At 44.7% G+C, this 14,677-nt stretch overlaps 2 protein-coding genes across 2 annotated transcripts; one reads left to right on the plus strand and one right to left on the minus strand.

The window, feature by feature from the left end:
• Positions 1 to 243: 243 nt before the first annotated feature.
• LOC117446438 (short transient receptor potential channel 4-associated protein-like) lies at positions 244 to 9,125 on the minus strand. Its single transcript, XM_034082596.1, has 7 exons — positions 8,946 to 9,125; positions 7,690 to 7,780; positions 7,452 to 7,592; positions 7,235 to 7,346; positions 6,321 to 6,433; positions 3,014 to 3,220; positions 244 to 382 (listed from the first exon to the last, which is right to left on the minus strand). Exons 1-7 carry the CDS (start codon positions 9,074 to 9,076, stop codon positions 245 to 247), a joined length of 933 nt encoding a protein of 310 aa, XP_033938487.1. The 5' UTR covers positions 9,077 to 9,125; the 3' UTR covers position 244.
• Positions 9,126 to 10,204: 1,079 nt separating this feature from the next.
• On the plus strand, positions 10,205 to 12,333 carry LOC139433812 (myosin heavy chain, cardiac muscle isoform-like). Its single transcript, XM_071203064.1, has 8 exons — positions 10,205 to 10,332; positions 10,436 to 10,639; positions 10,929 to 11,054; positions 11,185 to 11,355; positions 11,461 to 11,565; positions 11,647 to 11,742; positions 11,834 to 11,968; positions 12,207 to 12,333. Exons 1-8 carry the CDS (start codon positions 10,231 to 10,233, stop codon positions 12,216 to 12,218), a joined length of 951 nt encoding a protein of 316 aa, XP_071059165.1. The 5' UTR covers positions 10,205 to 10,230; the 3' UTR covers positions 12,219 to 12,333.
• The last annotated feature ends 2,344 nt before the right edge of the window (positions 12,334 to 14,677 follow it).

Raw genomic sequence — 14,677 nt, forward strand, 5'->3', positions numbered from 1 at the left:
TTTTGCAATGTCCTTTAATTGTCTGTTAAACCATGTGTGGGGGGGGTGGGTTCCTTAGTGAGAAGGTGACAGCTGGAGCGCTTAATGTCTCCGTTCATACAGACGGGAAACAGGCGAGTCTTTTCATCCGGGACGCAGTGAAGCCCCCGGACGGCTCGGAGGAGTCGGCACCAGCTTCAGGTGTCCATGCTCCCTGTGACCGTCTGCACCCCCCCCCCCCCCCAACCCCGCCGCCACCCGGAGGTCAATCCTCCAGCAGGTCTTTGTCCAGATCCATGTAGGGCTCGTCAATGTAGCTCGCTATGGCACACAGAGAAGTCCTGTCGGAGCCCAGCAGCACCGACACCGTCTCCTTCCAGTAGCTGAAGGGGATGCAGGAGCTCTGAGAGGAGGGAGAACAAAACTCATTAGTTTACCCAATGCTCATTATTGACAGTATCTTTATCGCTAGCTAGCCACAGAGGGATGTAATAGATAGTTGCTGCAAATAGCAAGTTAGGCACACTCAGCAGATTACTAATCCATTTACCCATTTCTATTCAGTTCAACCAAAGTTAAATAATAAGCCAATACAAATGTGAAAAAACAGATAGCCAAACTATTAAAAAGGACAATAATTTCCCCATCGAAACCTTTAAAAAAAACATAAATTTAGATCCCACAGCCCATTCCCCGCATATTAGGCCGCTTTCACACCGAGTAACTTTGCCGTACTTAGTTCATCAGAACTCTTTAGTTCTGATGAACTAAGTACAGATCGCGTTCACACCGGAATAATCCCTGGAGGAACGCAAATGAAGCCGCTGACGTCACTTCTTCTTCTTCTGTTTTGGGTTTACTGGCAGGCCGCAAACAACTTCACGGCGTATACTGCCGCCCGAAGTCCCCGGAGTTGGGGACTTGGCTTCAGTAGAAGCTGCTGGGAGTCCCAGCAGCTTCTACTGAAGCCTTCCGAGTAAATCGCCAGAACGCCGACACCTCCTCATCTCCATCTCCATGTTTTATTTTGTGTTGCCATAAGTTAGTCTCTCTGCGTTTCTGTGCTGGGCTAATGCTAATTTGATTTTGATTTGATATACTTTATTAATCCCCGTGGGGAAATTGTTTCTCTGCATTTGACCCATCCTAGTGTTAGGAGCAGTGGGCTGCCATTTTGAACGGCGCCCAGTGTGGGGAACGGTGCCTTGCTCAGGGACACCTCTGTAGCACTTGGTCTTGCCGGGACTTGAACTGGTGACCTTCCAGTTGCCAAGCCAAGTCCCCAATCGACTTCGCCACCACCGCCCCATCCTAATCCTAATAATGCTAATGCGAGGATAATAAAATGGGCGGCTTCACAAAACATTTTGGGAGTTTTACGGGGCGTGGTTTGCAATCCGCCAGCCAATCAGACACAGAAACCTTTTTCTTCTACGAAAGTACCTGCTCTCTAGCAGGGACTGAAAAGGGGGTGGAAAGGTTCTCATCAACTAATATAAATTCAAGTTGCGGACATTTTCGGAACTATACTGGGAAAAATACTCCGGTGTGAAAGCTCCTTTTGTACCTTGAATTATATCTAGAATCCTGGAATTAAAATAAACATTTAAAGCATTTTCTACCAGATGAGTCCATGTTTCTATTGGCGCGTTTCCACTGCAGGCCTCGCTCGGTTTGGTTAGGCCTTATTAGGCCCGGCTCACTTTAATGCTGCGCTTCCATTACAGTTTAGGAACTGGGGCAGTTACTATAGTAACGCAGTGTAGGCGGAGCCGTGACGTCATCTTCAATGAGAGCCCCAGAAAAACAACACAGCCGTTAGCTGTTAGCCCTCAGAGCTCACAGCTCCTCATATCTGTTCAGAAACTAGACAAAAGTTAAACAAGTACAAACCACAGACTGTCTGTGTCATGGCGAATACAGTCGCTGGTTTATTTATGTCTGTATAGGCCGTTGTTGTGAGTGTGGACGGTCGGAGCATATATAACGTTAGCTTAGCCAAGCTACATTTAGAAAACACGCATTTTAAAAGGGTTTTTCGCCTGCCGTCTGTCTGCAGACTTGTCAAAGCATTAATTCATGGTTTTTAGTAACCGGTATCATATGTTGTTACTTCGGCATCATTTTGAAACGTGTGTTATTAAATCACGGTCAAATATGTTCATCTTGTTGTAGTTGTAGCCCCCTTGCCAGCGATTCTCTCTCTAGTTTAGCATACTCCCCTACGCACCTGGTTGTTCCTGGCCCTAGAACCACGATTTAGTCGGGCCCAGAAAAAAGGTGAAATAGTAGCCCCGGGCAAAACTAGGCCAGTGGAAACGCAACCAAAAACGGGCCCCGCACAGCTCGGCACGCTTAAAGCGAGCTACCCGCTGCAGTGGAAACGAGCCCTGAGGGGACAACACATGCCATATTCCTGGTTCCCTGCACACAAAATGAATACACCTCCAAAATCAATGTGGTGGTTCATTGACACATCCCAGAAAGTGATACATAATTCCGACTTTAATCTAGCTTCAAATTCTTAAAATGTATGGGTATAGGTAGTAATAATATAGACCTTTAACTCTGTGATGGTGGAATGTAATACAATTATTATTAAGTACTTTTAAGGTACATTTCTTATGCAGACATTCTTTCAGCCACTTGGGGGCAGCAGAACAAACAAACACTGTTGACATCACGATATAAAGCTAAATGATAAATGATGCAGATCTACTTAGCTGGTTACTAACTGTATCTGCTGTTTCCTGCTGGACCAGTAGCACACACTGAAAACATCTGCGTGTTACAGCTGGTGAGAGCCAACAACAGTGAAATAACCAAAATGGAAGATTCTTATCAGCTAATCAGTAATGTTTAGTTTCATCACAAAGGTCTAAAAGGATCAGGTGTGCAAGTTGCTTTTAAGCTCACGTGTCAGAATGACTTGAATATGCGACTGAACATAAACAGTCGTCACGAGGGGACTTCCACATCACGCTGCGACTTGTTTGTGTATCAGTTATGTTCATGAGAGAGGGACAGCACTCACGTTCTCCAGACAGGTGCTGTCTTTGTCCTTGTTGAGGTAGTGGCGCTGCCAGAAGCGCAGAAGGTTGTGGAAGTTGTTGAGCAGACAGCCCGGGTACTTCTCAGCGTACTCCTTCTCCCGCAGGGCGTTGAGGTAGAAGGGCAGTTTAGCCTTTCTTCTGGCCAACATCAGGACCACCAAACTGGTGTTTAAACAGCTCACATTCTCCTGCGGGAAACATGGGATGCAGGAATGGATGTAGAAAGAAACAAGATTTGAGTTAGTCGAATAATTCCTTGTTGAACACAAGAGTTTCTGTTACAGAGGCACTCTGTTATGCTTTTGGGGTTTTCCCTTTCCGGTAGTGTGTTATTGTTGTGCAGGTGAACCAATCACAGCAGACTGCGCTCTGGTTTCAGACGGAGGCTAAAAAAGAGATACTGCCAGTGTTTCCGCCAGACCAGGGCTGAGAGGGCGTCCACCCCGAGAACTGGGGGGGGGGGTTGTGACGTCACGTTGTGTCACGTGACTTGAATTTTGAATTGAGCCGTCCCTTAAAGGGATAGTGGAAATTGAACCCCAAATAGTTTCGTTTTAACTTATATACAAGCATAATTACGTACCAAAACAATCACACCTGATTAAAAAAATATAATAATTGCCTTACGCATGTTAGAAGCACTTTATTGCAGCTTCCCCGAACTTTTTAGAAACGAAATGATGAGTCAGCCAAACCGGAAGTGAGGAAAACTCAGGAAGACGAAACGATAACAAACCACGGCGTCTATGCAGAATGAACGTGGAAGGGCAAATATACCAGACAAAGAAGAAGGATTGTACGAGGTATCCAGTGATGATGGCGAGTCAGAAACATCCTCTCGGCTTTCCTGCGAAAATGTAGTTTTAGGAACTGAATCTGAATCCGGTTCAGTAAGCGACGATGGTGAGAATATTGAGCCAGACGATGGACCATTACGTCCTTATTTGTTCGAGCCCGAGGTGATGGAGTTAGTTCACGGCATGGGCAATGGCGAGGATGACCAGGACCAGGCGCCAGATGATGCACCCCTACGCACAAATAATCTTGACTGGTAGGTCCCTAAGCATAGCTCACGCTAGGCGCTATATTATATTGCAAAAGTTGGCATGCATGCACTGTAGGCCTATGGCTATGCCCGAGGATCACTGCATGTAGGGTACATTTCATAACATACCAGGGTCAGGTTCACATAAATTATCTTGTCACATTTATTATTGTATATGTAACAGCCTTATGGGCATTAATTACATGAATACATTTAAATGAATTGTATACTAGCATGATATACAGCTAGAGCCAATCGGTCTTTTGACGTAGTATGGTCCTAATCCTAGGCTAGCCAGGCTGCCTGTCAAGTGTAGGCTGTACTCACAGTACTGTTAGTCTATCATGTCTATATGATGACTGTAGTGTACACATTCGACACTGTGTACCGGATTATCGGATGACGAGGCCTCCGGTCGCCTAATCGACAGGCAATAAATGGCGTTGTACACAATGGTACAGGCTAACGATGCATTAAATCAGCCAGAAAACATAATAAAATACTCGTGCCTCGTCCAACGTTTGTGCCCGTCTTCCTTTGTTTTCGTCATCACCCGAAGATTCCCGAAGTATTTCGTTTCATTGAGAGGGCGTGGTCGGGAGCAGTAAAATTGAAAATAAAATGAAACTAGGCGCATGAAATAAAAAAAATGGTTTATTATGCTTATTTTTAATAAAAATACATAAGTTAAACCCAAAATTCGCGGATTTCCACTATCCCTTTAAGTTATAGATACTAGGCTTGTTTGAGACAAGCGAGACCTGCGCAGTTGCGATCCCCGTCTTGCTAGTGCGTTGCATGATGGTGAGTCATTTTGTCCGGCTTGCTCTGGAGGCTCGCCTACATGAGACGTTGAAATCTCGCGGGACAAAGACGCCCGCAGCCTTGAGAGCGAGGCGGCGCAGTTCCTCTCCACGAGCTGCGGAAGCGAAATGCTTGATGGGAAACGGCTCGCTCGTTATCTCGAGCTGAGCGCTCATTGGTGTTTTACCACGTGCTGCTGATGAAGCTCTCCAATTGGCTGGCAAAAGTTGTTGTTGTTTTGTGTCAGTTTTACGTCGCCACTTCCATTCACATTTTTCATCATTGTTCCACAATGTTTATCATCATGAAATTAATATCTATATATTTTATACTATACTGCTTACCGTTTTCATACTTTATATATCTTAGCATATTCATACACACTGTTCATACTGCTCACAGGCTGATATCTAGTGTATTCATGCCCCACTGTTTATTCATCATTCAATTAGTTCTATATGTTATTCTGTAGATTGTTAAATTACTTTCCACTTCACTGCGTGTTGCACCTGGTTAGAAGCTAAACTGCATTTCGTTGTCTCAGTACCTGTAATATGTGCAATAACAATAAAGTTGAATCTAATCTTGAGCAGGAACAAATGTATTTACTTAGTACATATCTGACATTAACGATTAAACACATGTGTGCATTCTTTATAAATGCAAACCGAGTCAAGCCGACTCCGGAGGTGGCGGTATGCACCTTAAAGTTGTTTGCAATCCGCCAAAAAACCGGCAGAAGAAGAAGAAGCCGACTCCGAGCTGTCCGACTTCAGGCGAGCTTTTTGAGACTTCCCCGGCTGAGATCGGCTATTCTCGTCTACTTTCGAGGCGAGCCGCAGCTCGTCTCAAACAAGCCTAGTATATCTTTACGTATCAGTGATGGGAATTCCGGTTCTTTTTAGTGAGCCGGATCATTTGGCTCGGCTCACGAAGAAGAGCCGGCTCTTTCGGCTCCGAAACGGCTCGTCATGTGACCACAGTTTACCACGGAGCCTCAGTTTCGCCGCTCCGAGGCTCAGGTGCTCGCAGTTCACGCGCGTGCTCCACTAGCACCCCCCGTCAAGGCTCGCCGGCAGTACACTTTCCGTCACAGGAACACGCTTTGCTGGCGGCAAAAATAATCTCACCAGACTCCTTCGCCCCTCCAACAGAGGGATGTCCTTTTTCCTTTGTCATTTCAAGCGACAAAAACTCTCGATCTTCTCTCAAATTATTTATTTTTTTGGACGCCATCGGCTCGAGTGCAGGGCGTCAAATGACGGCAAGGCGCCCCACTGGCGGAAACGCTGGGTACTGCAGCACAGGCAGTATGAGAAAATAAAACCTTTTTAAAGATTAAAGCTTGGAGACATGTCAAAGTAAAGGCAGAAAATAAAATGTTGACATAGCATAATATGTCCTCTTTAATAAAGGTCCAAGGAGAAAATGAAACAGACCTGTGTGAGCGTCTGTACGTTGATGATGTTGACGAGTCGAAAGAGGAAGGCCAGCCTGTTCTCAACCTTGGCCATGTAGGACAGCAGACAGCATTCAGAGAGCACCTCCACCACTGGGAAATAAAACACTTAAATCAACACTTGAAAATAATAGTAAATGACCTGAAACACTATTGTAAATAGACCTATATCAAACACAAGTTATCAGATCTACCTATGACTGGATCATTGTCTGCAATCACTCCCTGATGGGCATTTGTCATGTTCCTTTTCCAAATCACACTACCGTACTTTTCGGACTATAAACCGCGACTTTTTCCCCCCATTTTTTTTGTACAGCTAACGGCCACTAGGGAACCTCCTACATCTATGGATTTTACAGGTAAAATTAGCCACCTTAACCCTATGGGCTCTATGACCGGTCCCCGCCCGCCACCTTTAAGCGGCGGGCTCCAGCAGGAGAAGCTGGAGGCCGAAAAGAGTGAGACAGGTCGCGCGCCAAAGTAAAAGTGGAACCGAGAGACAGAACGAGAGCAAGGCAGACGGACAATTTAGCTGCTGCGGCTCATCAGGTGCAGTCCGGTACGGTAATTCTTTTTAGATAGATTTTTTCAGTTTTCAATGTCAAGGATGGAAAATGCTTCCACTGTTTTATTGCCTCGCATCACAAAAACATACACAAACTCATTCCCATACGGATCCTTCTTCAGAGCGGTTTGCATTATTTATATACCGTATAGTCCGAAAAGTACGGTAGTGTAAATTCGTAACAAAACGGGAATAAGGACCAGATATAAAAGTCAATATCAATGACCAATCAATCGAAACCCGGGATTTCTTTCATTACCCAAGTATCTTAACATTTATTTTCTAAGCGACGAGTCAACATGATTTAATTTACAAGCCCTGTTCACCTTTGACATCTTCAGTCTGGCTCTCGAAGCGGTCCAATGAGAGGGTGATGCAGCGCACCAGCATGTTGGAGTCCACCAGAGAGCTGTTGATCTGCGTCAGGAAGGTCTGAAACTACAGAGGAAACGAAACTATCAGACACATGTGTCCACCCACAACACGCAGAGAACTAGTCGTAACATTGACTTTGTAGGGACAGCGTATACATTTTGGTCATACTTTTTCTGGTGTGTTGACATATTTGTTGAATCTTTTGAAGGCATCAATGTTGAACTTCATGAGCTCTCCCAGCAGATCAAAGTAGCTCTGCAGGACGTCTCGAGACGTACAGCCGCTGTCTATGATGCAAAACAGGATGTGCTGTAGAGGGACAGAAACACGGAGTGAGCAGTCGTTCATTCAAAAGGTCAGAAGCAAAGACAGTCCGTGTCTTTGTGGGATGTGGTGATAGTCTTACCTCTAGTAGACCTCTCTTCAGGAGGAACATTTGGTCTGCATAGGAGGTGGCTCCTCTGAGAAAACTTTCCACTGCCCTTGCCTGCCAGAATCTGCACACACAACGGAAAGCTTCAATAATAAAAAAGCAGAACTAGAGAAACATGTTGAGAAATACTCTTAAGAATAGCAGGATTCTTGGAGCTAACTGCAGTATCCAGGGTTCATACACTCTTTCCCCAATGATTTTCCATGACCAAAAACATGACTCTTTCTCAGCGGTACCACTGGTTTATTTTAACATGGAACAGGAACATAAGGTCTGCAGGTTGTGCCCACCTAGAACAAAATCTCTCACCAGCAAAATACCTCGTCAGTTAAATGACATTTTACGTTTCATTACTATACAGTATTTATTATCATTATAGTATTACTATTTCGGCGATTAGATAAAATACAAATGATATTTGATGCAACTTTAGTTACATTTCCATGACTTTTCCAGGGCCTGGAATTAGCATTTAGAATTTCCATGACTTCTCCAGGTTTTTAATGACCGTAAGAACCCTGAATAACTCTGTATAACAAATCACCTCTGGCTGGCATAGTTTCTCTTGGACTTAAAATCACACTGTACATTTTACATTGATATATTCAGCTTAATATTCCATCCGTCACATACTTATGATAACAACTTGCTTTATATCTTGTTAATTTGTAAATTCAACATGTATATTTTCTACTTTCTTGTTTTTTTCTAGTCTTTTAATTTGTATTGTACAATGCCATGTCTTTTTATGCTGCTGCAACACAAACATTTACCAAATTGGGATCAACAAAGTAACTCTTATCTTAAAGGTAGGTAAGAATGGAGAAACCAGCTCGAGTGCGCTAGAATTTGAAAGTACACAACCGGAAAAAATATGCCCCTTCCTTCAGACTTCCTTACAGAGCCCCTCCTCCAACATACACGAACGCACACATGACCAATGAGGGCACGAGATAAGTTTGTGCCCAGATGGAAGGCTGACAGGCAGGTAGGCCATCCAGTTACTTTAGCCGCCCGGCTCAGATGATTGGTCGTGCGACCAAAGCGACTTACATACTCAATACTGTGAGCAATCCCCACAGGAGCAATTTGGGGTGAAGTGTCCCAGGGACACAACGACATGCTGACTGCAGTGGGGTTTGAACCTGTGCTCCCCTGATCCGAACACCAACGCTCTATCCCCTGCGCCACACGCTTCCCATGTGATGAACGTGAGTGTGTGTCCTGACCTGAATGAGGAGTCTGGGGGCTCCCTCTTCATGACGGTGAGCAGGCGTGTGAGGAGCCCCTTCTTCCCGTCACACACCAGGCTCCTGTCTGTGTTCACCAGCGCCTCCACTTCGGGGATGTTCGCCTTCATCGATATGGCGCTCAGTTCATTCAGCTCCTGGCTGTTCAGCAGGAGGTATTTGTTCCTGGAAGACACGGCACACGATTTAACACACAAGCTGTACAAGCTTGATTCATAATGTTGACAGATCAACATGCAGCGTCTTCACTTTTTAAATGTCTGTTTATGCCGTTTGAAGCTGGTATTTGCACAGATAAAGATGATCACTAATAAGATTTGTATAATGCTATTTGCAGAATTAGACTCAAGTGGTGGCTGTGTGACCCGTGAGATGAAAACATTTCCAAGAACTCAATGCCGTGTTCATTCCAACAGTCACAATGTAATAAACAAAGATGGATGTATACTCATTTCCATAATGTCTAACATGCAAGTTATTCTTTATATTAATTTGCTCTTTTAAAAACAACATTTTAACGAACATATTTTTGCACTTTATGCACACAAACTAATCACACAGCTGTTTAAACGAGGCGGTGTAGAAGTAAACACAACACTTATAAAACCACAACACAACATCTATGATTACAGCTCTACAAGTATATTTATAAAAAAAAATGTTTATAGAGTGACGCGTCCTAAAACCCGGAAGTAAACTCCTTCCGGTTCCTTCGACAAAAAAGCAATGGGATTTTTGGAAAATAGCTGGAAATAAGGTCTGTGGTTGAGACACATTTAAGAGACGGATCACGTTTTGTTCAGCCGGATAATCTCCACATGTCTATCCTACTTTTATCATTTTCTAATCGTAAATCTAGTCGCCAGAAGCAAAATGCTAACGTTATGCTATAAAGGAACTACAGCAGGGTCGCTGCTTCAACGTCACGCCGACTTCAGATCCATATTCAAAACTACCGGTTCTAAATTCTACGAGTTGAAGCGTTGTTTGAACAGTCTGCAAGAGGCAGGGACTGGCTTTCAAGCAGAACAGGGCAAACAATCTTAGCGGGAGTGTTTACGTGTTCGGCGTAATGACGTACAACGACCTCCACAACTTCTGTAGTCCTATTCAGCCACTTGGTAGCAACAATCGTTTTTCAGACACGTCAACTCTTCAGAAATCACCACTGCTGATGTATTTAATGTCGTAGAACAAAACGTTATCCGTCTCTTCAATGTGTCGAAACCACTCTCGCAACGAGGCTGTGCGCCTGAGGAAGAAGATGGAGGGCGACCTCAACGAGATGGAGGTGCAGCTGAGTCATGCCAACAGGCAGGCTGCAGAGTCCCAGAAACTCCTGAGAAACCTGCAGGTTCAGATCAAAGTGAGTCCATCTGGCATCCTCCTAATAACCCTAACCCGTGGTGCAACGTTCAGTAGCTAATGCCACACCTTCAACCCCTCTGACCGAACACTTGTGCCTCCAGGACATCCAGTTGGAGCTGGATGACACCACTCACCAGAACGAGGAGCTGAAGGAGCAGGTTGCCATGACGGAGCGCCGCAACAACCTGCTGGGTGCGGAGGTGGAGGAGCTCAGGGCTCAGCTGGAGCAGAACGACCGGGCACGCAAGCTAGCTGAGCACGAACTGCTGGAGGCCACCGAGAGAGTCAACCTGTTGCACTCTCAGGTAGGAAGGAGGATTTAACACCACCCTCAGGGCCTTTAGAAGAGGAGGCCTCCATAAAAAGAATGGTCACTTACCTTCAGTCGATGGGTATGATGGGGTTCATTCGTCAAGCTAGCCAGTATGTGTGGTTGTTAGCTGAAAATAGTTAGCAGAAGTATGTTATTGTCTGGTTCAGCTGCTCTGGCTGCGTAATCCCAACTAGAGGTTACCAAATGACAAAAATCCAAATCCAAAACAAGAAACTGACATTTCAATCCTAACATTATTTGTTAAATCTCTCTCGCCGCAGAATACTGGACTGATCAACCACAAGAAGAAGCTGGAGAACGATCTGTCCACGCTGTCAAATGAGGTGGACGATGCCGTGCAGGAGTGCCGTAATGCCGAGGAGAAGGCCAAAAAGGCCATCACTGACGTAAGAAATGGAGTAAACATTTACACGACAGAAAGGAATGTATCTGAAGGGTGTTTGTAACATTCAGCTATTTGGTATTTATTCTCAGATTACTTGTAATGTTCATCTCTGATCCTTTGTTTGACTGTAGGCAGCCATGATGGCCGAGGAGCTGAAGAAGGAGCAGGACACCAGCTCCCACCTGGAGAGGATGAAGAAGAACATGGAGCAGACCATAAAGGATCTGCAGATGCGTCTGGACGAAGCGGAGCAGATCGCCCTCAAGGGCGGCAAGAAGCAGGTCCAGAAGCTGGAGGCCAGGGTGAGCGATGAGACGAATTCAAGAACTGTGAAGCCCCTATCACACCCGATAATACATGTAATGGGTGGTTTGTGTGATAAGTGGATTTCCCGCTCTTTCTGGTAGGTCAAAGAACTGGAGAGTGAAATGGAGTTGGAGCAAAAGAAGAGCCAGGAGTATCAGAAGGGAGTACGCAAGTACGAGAGGAGACTCAAAGAGCTCTCCTACCAGGTAAACAACACTGTTTGCACATAAGACATGCCACGGTATGGAAACATGAATGAATGTTTGTTACATACGTTGTGTGTGCAGGCTGATGAAGACAAGAAGAACCTGATCCGCATGCAGGACCTCATCGACAAGCTGCAGGTCAAAGTGAAGAGTTACAAGAGACAGACTGAAGACGCGGTGAGTTGACAATCAGAAGTTTAACAATTCTGTACGCTCGCTGATGAATGCTTGAATAACCAACGAGCCTCCCGTCTCCTCCTCTCTGCAGGAGGAGCAGGCGAACACCGGCCTCTCCAAGTACAGGAAGCTGCAGCACGAGCTGGATGACGCCGCGGAGAGGGCCGATACGGCCGAAACGCAGGTCAACAAGCTCCGCGTCCGCACCCGTGACCAAGGAAGCAAGGTTCGCAAACTAAATACATTTCATATTACAGCATGCTTTCAAAATTGAATGACCTTTTAGAAGAATTTATTAAAATTAGCCAGCAGGCTTCAGTACAAGAACATATCTGAGAGCAGACGATGTAATCCTCTGTCGAAGATGACCTCATAGCCCTCTCATGTGATCGGGTGCGGTCATGAGTAACATGTGACACTGTGTATGTGGTTGCTAATAAACACCCGTGTCTTGTGTATTGCAGCACGCTGAGTGATGCGAGGGCGGACGCTGCAGCCAGACATTTCACAGCCAGCCAGCTGCAACAGCTGTGCTCCACCGTGATCCCAAATAAAGACTTCAAAAGTCGACTTTAAATACGACTGCTCTTGTTTTTTGTTTGTGTGAATATGTGATAAAGATAGAAATCCCACAAGGAAGGTCTAAAGAAGAATTTATATATTAATTTGACAAACAGCTGTTAAATAAGAAAAAATGAAGTTAAATACCAGCATTAGAGGGGGAACGTGGGTTACAGAAGGAGTTATAGTCTGCTTGTTTGATGGTCAAACAGGGTTAGAAGGAGATTAAGACTGAAGGGTGCAGAGGTGAAATTTAAAACACAAAAACATGGAAGATTTTATGCATAATTTAACACATGAAGAAGAAACATAGGTTATCTAAACGGATTTAGATTTCACACCATGAATATTATCCACTGTCCGCATCTTGTTGGACAACACACTATGGGTAAATCAGTGAGACACAATCATTCGATCAAAGAAGCACCTCGCCGTCCACGTTTAGGACCGGGTGCAAAACGTGTCCTCCTCGTTCCAAGCATCACATAAATCTCCTTTAAATAAAGTCAAAGCATCCGGGATCTAAAGAAAACCAAATAGTGTTGACACAAACACTGCAGCATGTTTTTGGCCAACGGGGAAAACATTTCACCATTTTCTAAACCAACAAAAAGGATGAACTCTAAGGCCTACGAGGAGCAGATCACACCACATACAGCATTAAGTGTTGAGAACCACATCGTTGTGCATCATCCAGAGGGTTCCCTCTCTCTGAACAGTTCAGATCACAAAGCTACAGAAGTCAGGATTGTTTAATAGAGCGCTCACAACATTCATGTTTTATACCGATAGCCTCATTGACTTCCATGGCGAACGACCGGAGCGAGACGAGGAGATTGGGATCAAGGATAACACACGATCAGCACTAACGCCACCTCGGGCATTCAGCAAAAGAAAATTGAGAATTTTCTAAGAGAGAAGCACTTCAAAGCACAAAAGATGAACTAATCCAAAGTATGTGCACACCCATCAAGAGATTTAAGACATGCTGAATGAAAGCTAGGGAAAAAACAGAGGAAACATTTCTGGTTAATCAGCTTTAAAGCAAATAAAAGGCTTTCAAAGTGGAAAAGGACGTTTGTGTTTGCATCCCAAGGCGGCATAGCACGAGCAACTCATGGCATCACCTGTAGAAATGCCCTTATACATTCACATGAACTATGACTCATGACATGCTCAGAGGAAAACTGTACACTCATCAGAAGTGGTTTTCGATCTGTACGGATAAAATATGAGGTAGCTCATCCATTTGTACTTATCGGTTCATTTGAGACACCAAATCTTTCCATAAAAACAGCTGCTCGTGAACACACCGTCGACACAGCTGTGCTCACGGCTTCATCGTTATCTAGCTTCGAGATCGAGTGGTGCCATGCAGGGAAAAAGAGCCGTCGCATAGAAAGATTGTCATTCTCAGCGTGTCGTCAAAAGTTTTGCCGAGCCCAGAGAAAGAAGGCCGATTCATAAACTCTGTGGACTGGAACAATGAAAGTGGTGTTTTAACACCGGCGCCTGCATAGTTATTCTCTTCCCAAAGCATCTCTCTCAACATGGATACAAAGTCCGTTACAAAATGAAAGGTTTTTTTTTTTTTAATCAACAAAAAAAGTGGTCAAATATAATAAACAATAAAAACAATTTCATCTGTGCAAGGTTTTATTCTACAGTTTAACCAGAAAGCTAAAAGTCATTGTTTTTTCTTTTAAACAAGACATCAAGGAAATCAACAAAATAATAAGAAGGAGTCCCTGGGTGAATCGTCTGAAGCCACGACAGAGTGGAGGGTTTCAGACGAGAGCCCCGTGCGTGTGTGCGACATGTTAGCCGGCCCACAAGCTACCTTAAATGTGCAGAGTAGAGCCAGAGAGCACAGATTAAAAAAAAAGCCACCTAATTAAAACAGACCCATAGACGGGTTCAATGTAGATGCTGTTCATTGAGAAGACCCCTGCAAAAAAAGAAAAAGGGCAGCAGAGGTGTGTCGGTAGTGGGGGAGAGGGGGAGGGTCCCTGGGTCACGGCTCAAGCTGTGGTCACTTCCAAAGCCAGTCCACGTGAAAAGGATACTTTTTTCGAACATATACTTTGTTGAATCATACATATTTTTTTCATAGAATTTTGTATAGGTTATATAAAAGCTCTATTGGACCTAAAGCAAACAACCAATGCACGTGTCATTTTGCAATGTCCTTTAATTGTCTGTTAAACCATGTGTGGGGGGGGGTGGGTTCCTTAGTGAGAAGGTGACAGCTGGAGCGCTTAATGTCTCCGTTCATACAGACGGGAAACAGGCGAGTCTTTTCATCCGGGACGCAGTGAAGCCCCGGACGGCTCGGAGGAGTCGGCACCAGCTTCAGGTGTCCATGCTCCCTGTG

Source organism: Pseudochaenichthys georgianus, chromosome 5, assembly GCF_902827115.2.
Source record: "Pseudochaenichthys georgianus chromosome 5, fPseGeo1.2, whole genome shotgun sequence".
NCBI lineage: Eukaryota > Metazoa > Chordata > Actinopteri > Perciformes > Channichthyidae > Pseudochaenichthys > Pseudochaenichthys georgianus.

What these genes read in the sequence shown, in the direction of transcription:
- LOC117446438 (XM_034082596.1), bottom strand. Translation starts at nt 9,076, where the DNA reads ATGAAGGCGAACATCCCCGAAGTGGAGGCGCTGGTGAACACAGACAGG. An exon ending in TGAAGAGAGGTCTACTAGAG is followed by an intron (nt 7,593 to 7,689) that starts GTAAGACTATCA and finishes GTCCCTCTACAG; the next exon opens with CACATCCTGTTTTGCATCAT. An exon ending in CCAGACTGAAGATGTCAAAG is followed by an intron (nt 6,434 to 7,234) that starts GTGAACAGGGCT and finishes TTTATTTCCCAG; the next exon opens with TGGTGGAGGTGCTCTCTGAA.
- LOC139433812 (XM_071203064.1), top strand. Translation starts at nt 10,231, where the DNA reads ATGGAGGGCGACCTCAACGAGATGGAGGTGCAGCTGAGTCATGCCAAC. An exon ending in ACCTGCAGGTTCAGATCAAA is followed by an intron (nt 10,333 to 10,435) that starts GTGAGTCCATCT and finishes TTGTGCCTCCAG; the next exon opens with GACATCCAGTTGGAGCTGGA. An exon ending in AGAGACAGACTGAAGACGCG is followed by an intron (nt 11,743 to 11,833) that starts GTGAGTTGACAA and finishes TCCTCTCTGCAG; the next exon opens with GAGGAGCAGGCGAACACCGG.